Here is a 10,374-nt window from a genome sequence, read left to right as displayed (position 1 = left end):
TTCATTTTCTGTGGCCCCACAAGAGCTTGCAAAGAATATTATATGTTTATTATACGGTTACATAATGATTTACAGAAGCACGTTGCCCATAAACTACATGTCCCATAATGCATTTCAAATTAGACTTTTTTTCTTCTAAATATGCCTTTTTTCTTAGAATGTGCACTTTTCTCAGAATTTGACTCTTTTTTTAAAAATCATTTTGTGACATTCTCACTGAAGAGACTTGCAATTATTTGCCCCAGACTTCTGCTTTCAGACGTAGTTAATTATGAAGTTATTACCCTATCTGATAATAATCCAATGCAGAGGCAATAATGTAATATACTGTAATACATTAGTTTATATATTTATATATATATGTATTTTGATAGTCTTAAAGTTACAACCGGCCCTTTGAGTGCAGCCATAATGCTGATGTGGCCCACGATTAAATTGAGTTTGACACCCCTGAACTACAATCATCATGCCCTCATTGCACTATACTGACAACTCAAGTGGACCTTTGAACCTCAATTTTATGAATTAAGTGATATTTAAAGGAACTCATTAATGGCTGAAAAGGCGAATTATCCACACTAGATACAATCTGAATAAGAGGGCAAGCCCTGCTGTTACTTCCACTTCACCACAGATTGTAACAAATGGGTGTAGATGAGGGAGAGTGTCTGTTAAAGAGCAGAGGTGAGAAGTAGCCTACTCATATAGGCTATTATATTTCAGTAAAAGTATCAATACCACAGGGAAGGAATACTCTGTGACATGTCAAAATCCTGCATTGCAAATGTTACTCAAGTAAAAGTACAAAAGTATTAGCATCAAATTATACTTAAAGCACCAAAAGTATACTCATTATGCAGAATGGCCCATTTTCGAATAATTATATGATTTGATTATAATTATTGATACATTAATATGTTTATAACAGCTGGTAAAGGTGGATCTAATTTGAATTCCTTTGGGTAGCTTCTGAATTTACGGGTGTAACTAAAATAATATTCAGTTGTGGATTATATTTAATATCATAATTTCAACTCTGCAAAGTAATTTAATATATTAAATAAATGCAGTGGAGTAAAAGTACACAATGCACCTTTGAATTGTAGTGGAGTAGAAGTAAAAAGTAGCAAAACATTTAAGAACTCAAGTCAAGTACAAATCCCTCAAATTTGTACTCAAGTACAGTAGTTTACTTGAGTAAATCAATTGAGTTAATTTACACCACTGCACTTCACCGTCCACAGATTGTCACGAAATGGGTGTCGATGAGGGGAGTGTATGTTAAAAATAGTATTCACATTACCATCATGGCACATATTGGATACCCGTATAATTGCCTTAGTCATTATTTACACAAAAGTAGGGGAGACCAGGGACAGTTTTAACACGGGTCGGTTGTAACACCTTCAATATCTCCAATCACAAACAAGCTATGAAACTCACTCTGCACATGCGCAGTTATAGTAAAATCGCTGAGAAAAAAAGGAGCCACGTTTGAATTTCTCGCATAAAATATCAGCAAAAGTGTGTTTCTGAGGTAAAATATTAACTAAAATGATATGATGTATTTTTTGGATACTGTCTTGAGTTCAAATGTCATGGAATCCAAACTAGTATTATTAGAATCACTGTTTTGTAAGCTACACATATAACTAGCTAAATATGGGTCAAACTAGCAATCAGGCAGGTTCACAGGGGGTGGAAGCAAGACTGGTGGTCCTGGGACGGTTGTAACATGGCACATTTACAATGATGGCTCATTTGCTTGAATGATCAATTGTTCATTCAAGCATACAGTTGTATTGTTGATTGGTGTGCATTGTCCCTGTAAAAATAAACTGAATAAAATACTGTACAGTAGGCCTAAAGTGTGTGTGTGTGTGTGTTTACAGTATGCCAAATGTCAGAAAGAGGAAGACAGACAGGGGAGTGCCACTTGCTCTGCTGCAGAGGGCCTCAAATGAAGTTGAGAAGGGCAAATCATTCAGGGAAGTGGCAAAGTCCCTGGATATATGCCATGTCACCCTGTACCGGTTCCATACAAAGAGGCTGAGGTTGGAGAGTCAGGGATCACAAACACCCCCAAGAGTAGGCTACTGGACACCAAAGAAGGTGTTCTCAACAGAGCAGGAGATGCTTTTGAGACTACCTGATGGAGGCAGCTGATTTATATTATGGTCTCAGCTCAAAGGAGGTAGGTCCACATAATTAAGGTAGAAGCACCTCTCAGAGAACAGTTTAATCCTTCACAGAGGATGATGCTGTGTGTGTTATCTGTTATCCTGTTCATTGCTCCTTTGTTGTTGGAGGATGTGTGAAACCCCATTCAAATCTTGTTGCCTTAGAATTTGACAGCTTTCCCTATTTGTTGTCATGTGGTGTTAAAAAGGTAACCGTTATTAACATGTTACAACCGTGCCTGGCATGTGTTACAACTGTCCCTGTACACAAGGACAGTTGTAACAGTTGAGTTTTTAAAAAAAAATACATTTTCCAACCTGTATTTATTTCATAAAAACATTTTAAATACATTGTTTCAGTAGCTGACATATTGATAATGTATAATATAGCAAAATGGCTATCCTATTGTAAATGTTTTTTTACTTATTGGGGAAAAACCTATGGGAAAAACCCAAAAAGTGTTGCAACTGTCCCTGGTCTCCCCTACTCTTGGATTATGGTACAAGGGATTACTTAATCCGTGACGCAGCAGAATAACAAAACAGTGCGCCATCCGCGTCGCAGCCGCATGTGTTTAGTTTAGGGCATATTATTATTACATTTGTAAATAATGTATAGTCCGGACACAAGAACTGAATGAAGGTTAGAGTCGAGAGTTTAAAAACGAATAAAGTTTAGTCGATTTGAATTAGGTTGACGTTGCATGTTAGCAGTACACAGGAGTTTGACGTTAACGTCACAAACGTTTACATACTTTTTAACGAGGTGGCATTATTTACCATTAACATCACACATGTTTAATGCATCAATGTTAGACAATGATTTTAGGACGCAAGATAACAAGGTTAGCTAATGCTAAATTATATCCATTGTTTGCTAACGTAAACGTAAACATCATTTGGGCAGGAACGTAAATGTTAAAGTGGTGTTTCGTTACATTTCGAAGGTAGTTTTTAACATATTAAGAGGCGGTGGTGTTGAAATCGATAGGGACTTGGCTTGGCAACTGGAAGGTCACCAGTTCAAGTCCCCGGCAAGACCAAGTGCTACCGAGGTGTCCCAAGGCACCGTTCCCTACACTGCTCCCCGGGCGCCGTTCAAAATGGCAGCACACTGCTCTTAACATTAGGATGGGTCAAATGCAGAGAAACAATTTCCCCACGGGGATTAATAAAGTATATCAAATCAAGAGCCTTAAAAAGTGCACGTCACAGCATAAACATAGCTGCTCTCTAGTGCTGAAAGCCCTGCACGTTATATCTCAGCTAATGTTAGTAAACGTAACGTCTGTTTTTCTTTTGCTAACGTCATTTACATGGAGCTTTTACGTTTCTCCAGGGTTAAAAAAAACACAAACTTCGAATAAAGCCTTGGCACTTAACAATGTGACAACCAGGAGAGTTAAAGCGTACACGTGATGTTGGCTCTTGCAGCATGTTGCGTTTGCCTGTTGTGAGCCGGAGTGTCTTTCCAGCGACACTTATCAAAGGAGGTGCGGCTGCAACAAACAATGGCACATTAACAATATGTTGCTTCATCAATTGATTAGCTTAATCATCATGCTCTGGTCACTAATGCCTGTCTTGTATTTCTGCAGAACACCCATGTTGTGTGTTGTGTGAAAGCACTAGAACCTTAAAGCACTAGAACCTTTTTGACTTTGATCACTGATGGATTACAGGCAGGATTACAGATTTGCCAGTCGATATCTGGTGCCAGGCTTTTGCTGGCTCAGTGGCTATCATTTGCTATTGCTTTGGAATACCAGGGACTCAGTCTGTCTGAGGGGAAAAGGCGAAGAATAATATTAATGGCCCCAGCTGCATAACATGGAGCACCAGCAGCCACAGAAAGTTTTCTAGCATTGAGGACACCCTGTGGCCTATGGTTGAAGAATGTTTTCTTACATTTTGAGCATTACATTTAATGACATCCATTAGCAAGTACTCCTCTTGTTTTCTTACTGTCAGTGCACCCTAGAGGGCACTAACTCACATGTTCTACAGGGATGGCACTTTACCATATTGTATATATCATTCTGGCATCTAAAATTGCACCAGTGCCAGGGATTCATTCTAGTAAAGGCGATATAAATGATAATGAAATTGTTTAATTGAACATTGACTAACAGTCCTTTGATGAAAAGAAAAGGAAATATTTGCAGATAAATGTTTTCTGTTTGAGTTTGAAGCTCGCCCCGCAGCAACAGCCACAGCTGCCGTTAGTAACCTCCTTGAGGTTTTTGTGGATGGGAACCGATGGGAACCCTATCATGGTGGAGCCAGGAACCACTGTCTTGCAGGTTTCGTGCTAAATTCATGCATTTAATCACATAATATTGAAAGCTGTGGAGTCTTAATATCAAATGTAACACTGTGACTCAATTTTGTCACAGGCATGCGAGAAGGTAGGAATGCAGATTCCTACCTTCTGCTACCATGAGCGCCTATCAGTGGCTGGAAACTGTCGGATGTGTCTTGTGGAGATAGAAAAAGTTCCTAAGGTATGTCATGTCTGTATATGATTTACAACATGTATGTTTTGTTTCCATTCTGGTAGCCAAACTGATCATGCTGTATTCTTCCCCTTTTAGGATGCATGGAATTACATGAAATGTTGTTCATTTGCTTTGTAGCCAGTGGCAGCTCGTGCTATGCCAGTCATGAAGGGCTGGAACATTTTAACCAACTCTGACGAGACAAGAAAGGCCAGGTAGGATGAAACTCAAAAGTAAATACATTATATTTGCTGTTGTTCTGGTATTGTAATAAATACATCTCTGTAATTATACTTAGTTGTCTTTTGGCCATTTTTTGTGGTATTATGATAACTCACATCTCTCCAAAGCTAAAAAAACATTTCACACTTTTGTGTCGAAAAGGAAATATATATATATTCAAATGGTATGTTTAATTTTAAACAGAGGGGGTATAATGGAGTTCCTACTGGCTAACCACCCACTAGATTGTCCAATTTGTGATCAGGGGGGAGAATGTGATCTACAGGTAAAGATAATCACCACCAGATGTAAATTTCTAGACCTGACAAAACATTTTTTTCTTTGAAATATATACATTTAATACAAGATTAAATGATACAACCAATAACCATTTTGTTTGAAGGACCAGATACAGTTTGGCAGTGACAGGAGCCGCTTCACAGAGAGCAAAAGAGCAGTGGAAGACAAAAACATTGGCCCTCTCATCAAAACCATTATGACTCGCTGCATCCTGTGCACTCGATGCTTGCGGTGAGACACACATCAACATCAAGAGTGGGTTGAGTTGCTCTGATTGTCTAGACTATGTAAATAAATCATTATTTTGCTCCTACAGCTTTGCCAGTGAGATTGCAGGTGTGGAGGACCTGGGTACAACTGGCAGAGGCAATGACCTGCAGATCGGGACCTATGTGGAGAAGATGTTCATGTTGGAGTTATCTGGGAATGTCATTGATATATGCCCAGTGGGAGCCCTGACATCTAAACCATACGCATTCACTGCTCGTCCTTGGGAAACCAGGTTGGTGCTCAACATTGTGATTACAAAATGTAGGGTCAAAGGTTAGTTTTACCACTCATGATGTTTCTCTGCAGGAAGACTGAATCCATCGATGTTCTGAATGCTGTGGGTAGTAACATTGTGGTGACCACACATGGGGGTGAGGTGATGAGAATCCTGCCTCGCCTCAATGAGGATGTTAATGAGGAGTGGATCTCAGACAAAACCAGATTCCTTTCTTATCACACAAGTTGACTTCACAGACATAGATTTTTGTATGCCGTTTGCATCAAAGCTAAAATCTTCCTTGCTGCTATTCTGACAGGTTTGCATACGATGGACTCAAAAGGCAGAGGCTTACTCAGCCAATGGTAAAAGACGAGTCTGGGCAGTTGGTTCCTGCGACCTGGGAAGAGGTGCTGACTCGAGCTGCTGGAGCGGTATGTCATTTTTTGATTAAATTACTTTCTCTAACAGTGTGTGATAGTGTGCGAATACTTGTTTCAGCTAAGGCTGTTCTGATTAACATCTGTTTTCTTTGACAGTTGCAAGGAGTTCAAGGAAATGTTGTTGCTGCTATTGTTGGAGGCCTGGCGGATGCAGAGGCTCTCATTTCCCTGAAAGACTTGCTGAACCGTTTGAATAGTGAAAACCTGTGCACTGAGGAGGTGTTCCCAATGGCTGGAGCTGGGTAAAGCCACATAAAAATAAAAATAAAGATAGGACAAAGCATGTTGAACTTTCCCTGATGTTATTGTTGATGTTATGTTATCACATAAGATGAGGGTCAGTTTGGAAAAAAAGGAGTCCCAGCACAAAAGCTAAGCAGTGTATTGCTGTAGTTTGGGGCAGCAGCTAAATATATTTTAGCCACTTAAAAAAAAGGCAAAAACTAAAGAAAAAAACAGTTTAAGTGTACACAATATTGAAATAATTTTCACTTATTTGCAATGATGTCATAATTTCCTCTCTGACAAGGAACTGAGATGCTCCATTAACAACTAAAATGTCACAATAACGCAAACAGACTGATTTGGACAGTGGTAGACCAATCAATGGCATCTTGTGTCTTTGGCAAGAGCAATGATAACTGCTTTAGTTCCCAACCGAAAAGGGCTTAAACTATCACTTAAAGTTTTAACCTTGGTTACTCAGATATGAACTGCATTCAAACTATATCCTGAACACTGGGATTGCTGGCATTGAAGAAGCTGACTTACTGCTTCTGGTTGGCACAAACCCACGCTATGAGGCTCCACTGTTCAATGCAAGAATCAGGAAAAGATACATTAAATAATTTAAATATTTTATATGTGCTTATTGAGCAACATCAGACCATTGAATCTGAGTTATACTGAACAAAAATGTCCTTTATAACGATGTTGGTATCTCTGATTCAGCTGGCTTCACAACGAGTTGCAAGTTCCGAGTCCTCTTAGTAATTCTAAAAATGTTAAAAGTCAACTTGAATGTCTTTTTTCACCTCTATAGGTCAGGTCTTGGCTGAGATGAAGCATCCTGTTGTTGTGGTTGGAAGCAGTTGCCTGCAGAACGAGGATGGAGCGGCAATAATGGCTGCTGTGTCAACCATCGCTCAGAACGCTCGCATCAGCAGTGCTGCAGAGGAAACATGGAAGGTTCTCAATGTGCTTCACAGGTCAGGGTCTTGGAAAATTAGAGGGAAATCTTTTAGGTACAGGGAAGTGGATGTTTACTGTAATATATGGACGTTTTTCCTTTCCCACCTCAGGGTTGCCAGTCAAGTGGCTGCCCTTGACCTTGGTTACAAGCCAGGAGTGGAGGCTATCAGAAAAAACCCTCCAAAAGTCCTGTTCTTACTAGGAGCTGATGCTGGCTGCATTACTCGCCAAGACCTCCCAAAGGAAAGCTTCATAATTTATCAAGGTCAGCAGTTTTACTGCACGGCAGCATAAGCTCTTTCATTTGTATTAATGTATGTATGGCAGCTGTGAGAGGCAGCAGATTCCCTGACTGATTCTTTTGTATGTTAAAAAAGGAACATTTTGAAATCCAAATTGTCCCTTTTAATTAAAGGGACATCCAATTAAATGTTTTGTGCCATAACTGCCCAGCTCACCATGGCGATGTTGGGGCACCAATGGCTGATATCTTGCTTCCTGGAGCTGCATATACTGAGAAATGTAGCACCTATGTGAACACTGAGGGCCGTGCCCAGCAGACCAAAGGGACTGTGACTGCACCGGGGATGGCGAGGGAGGACTGGAGGATCATTAGAGACATTTCTGAGGTGAAGCAGAACAAAAAAGGCTTTATTACAACAATCAGCTTCATTTTTTAGGTCTAGTTAAAAATAAAAAGTTCCTGTGGTGCTAAAACTGGTAGTAGTTAGGGTCCTTTAAAGCTTTATTTACCTAACCAAAGAAAAACGCTTAAAGAAAACTCAATGATAACTTTAAGTTGTTAGGAAAAGACTCAGCCCAAATTAAAATAACAAAAACTGCTGATAAAATGTCCAATTGATGAAGATTTATCCAACTCAAAAACTGTCTTTTCAATGCAAATGTATAATCCAATAAAATAAATATGTCAAAAAGCAAAAATAGAATCCAGTAATGCATTGCAAAATTAACAACATCCCTTATGGTCCCCAGGCTCACTGGATTCACTGCTGCTACCTGTTTCTTGAGGTACCAATGTAAAAAAGAGCTAAACATTTTTGTTTTTTTACTTTCTTGGGAGCTGCAAGGCTCCCCTCTTCCTCCTCGATCGCTTCTTTCCAAAGTAAATAAAACAAACATCCTTCCCCACACAATTCCCTCTTCCTTTGTTCCCCAGGTCACGCCCCCTTGTACCTGTAGGGAACAACCATAGGGAACAACACACCTGATTAGTGCATTTTGTGGTAGGCGACAAGTCCAGCAAGGAGAGGACCAAACTGCATCAGGAGTTTAACCTCCCCAGGCTTTTAACACTACCATGTATTCCCCTTCATCTGTGGAACATAAAACTGTTTCTTTTTTGGTCTCTTTTTAAGCTTGTTGGAGTCACTGCCATATGACACCCTTGATGAAGTCCGTCAAAGACTGGCAGAGGTTTCCCCAAATCTGGTGCGATATGATGACGTTGAGTAGGCCAACTACTTCAAGCAGGCTAATGAGCTGTCTAAGGTCAGCTGCTATCTTCCTCCAGCATGTGTTCAGTTGATTACATAAAGTGTAAGCTAATTCAGTTTATTGCTTTACGCTGTTCTCTCTGATGATGGTTGTATCTGGATTATCTCTTTCAGACAGTTGACCAGGCTGTCCTTACCGGACCTTTAGCCCCTCCACAGCTTACTGTGAAGGACTTCTATATGACAGGTAGGTCACTAGTGCTCTGGAACTGTTCTGAATAAACCTAGTCTCAATATTTTCTCTATTCCAAAGTCCTACAGGAAGTCCTGCAGCAGTGGTGTATCATCATCCTTAATGTTAATATAATTGTGTTTTTGCTTTTGTAGTTGTTATAAGGAAACTATCTAATATTAACACTAATTCAACATAATATAGCTTTTAAAGCTGCATCAAAATCACAATGTGCGATTATTTGGCCTTTTTTTATTTTTATTTGACATAAATACAAAATCTGTAATTTCCACAAAAGTGTTACATTAAAGCTGAATAAAGTAAAGTAACAAGGCAAAATAGGAATGTATGATATGGGGATGTAATAAACAAATTTGATTGATTTAAATGACATCAAGTAGTGATGAAGCAAATCAAATGTTTTATTTCTATAATTATTTTTTTCATCAAATTAATGTCATGTTCTAGTTCAGAGAAAATTCCATTGCAACTTTAGTATTAATTTTCTATGTACATTTCTAATTCATAGAATAATCAACACCCATTCTCCTCTAGTTACACTCATTATACAGATAAATGTTGGTCTTCACAGTAATGTGTGCTAGTTTGAAATGTGCTTTAAATCTTTACTCACAGATCCGATAAGCAGAGCCTCCCAGACGATGGCAAAGTGTGTGAAAACTGTCACAGAGGGAGCACAAGCTGTGGAAGAGCCAGCCATATGCTAAAGCACAATGGATAGACAATCCTTTAAAAACTAAATATATACGCACAAAGCTGCAATTGGCACATTTCTAGAAACCTATTTGTTTGCACTGTTTATAATAGCACATGTATTATTATCTTTACACATAATGGACCTAACATACTTTACTAACCTGCAGAATGTGCTCCTTGCAGAGTGAATATATAAGCTTAGGGTTTACCTCATTTCCAAAGATGCACTTTAAATGTTTTCATCTGTTAGGAAGTTGACATTTTTATTGTATATGATCGAGGTTTAACATGATTATGCTTCAGATGTAGGAATAGTATGTTGTTTTGTAAAATTACCAACGTGTACCATGTAGAGATTATATTTTCCTTAAATAAGATGTGTATAGGTATAGAGGTATTTGTATAATATTCAACAAACCAGTTTTATGTAGCAAACGACTTATTTTACTTTGTGCTGTTATTTATAAAAATAAAGATAAAAACATTTAAAAAGTGTCAAAATATAAATGCTGGTGGATGGCACTATTCTGTTTTGATGTGAAGACACTTCTCTCAAGCTCCTGTATTTCCCTGGCACGTGGTCCATCATCGGGGAACAGCCGGCAACAGTGACAGCAGGGCTGGTAACTCACTCACATGGAGAACGAGAG

The 10,374-nt window shown here is 38.9% G+C and overlaps 1 protein-coding gene across 1 annotated transcript; it reads left to right on the top strand.

Moving 5' to 3' along the window:
* The first annotated feature begins 4,167 nt into the window (after positions 1-4,167).
* On the top strand, positions 4,168-10,101 carry LOC117544402 (NADH-ubiquinone oxidoreductase 75 kDa subunit, mitochondrial-like). Its single transcript, XM_034213401.1, is given in 17 exon segments — positions 4,168-4,483; positions 4,577-4,688; positions 4,821-4,893; positions 5,105-5,186; positions 5,304-5,431; positions 5,517-5,702; positions 5,777-5,908; positions 6,004-6,121; positions 6,227-6,372; positions 6,837-6,963; positions 7,080-7,140; positions 7,173-7,338; positions 7,432-7,586; positions 7,775-7,950; positions 8,708-8,830; positions 8,950-9,022; positions 9,644-10,101. Coding segments are annotated over 17 exon segments (2,004 nt in total). The 5' UTR covers positions 4,168-4,429; the 3' UTR covers positions 9,736-10,101.
* The last annotated feature ends 273 nt before the right edge of the window (positions 10,102-10,374 follow it).

Source organism: Gymnodraco acuticeps, unplaced genomic scaffold (genome assembly GCF_902827175.1).
Source record: "Gymnodraco acuticeps unplaced genomic scaffold, fGymAcu1.1, whole genome shotgun sequence".
NCBI lineage: Eukaryota > Metazoa > Chordata > Actinopteri > Perciformes > Bathydraconidae > Gymnodraco > Gymnodraco acuticeps.
Note: the sequence above shows the minus strand (reverse complement) of the source record. Positions and strands in the feature narration are given on the sequence as shown.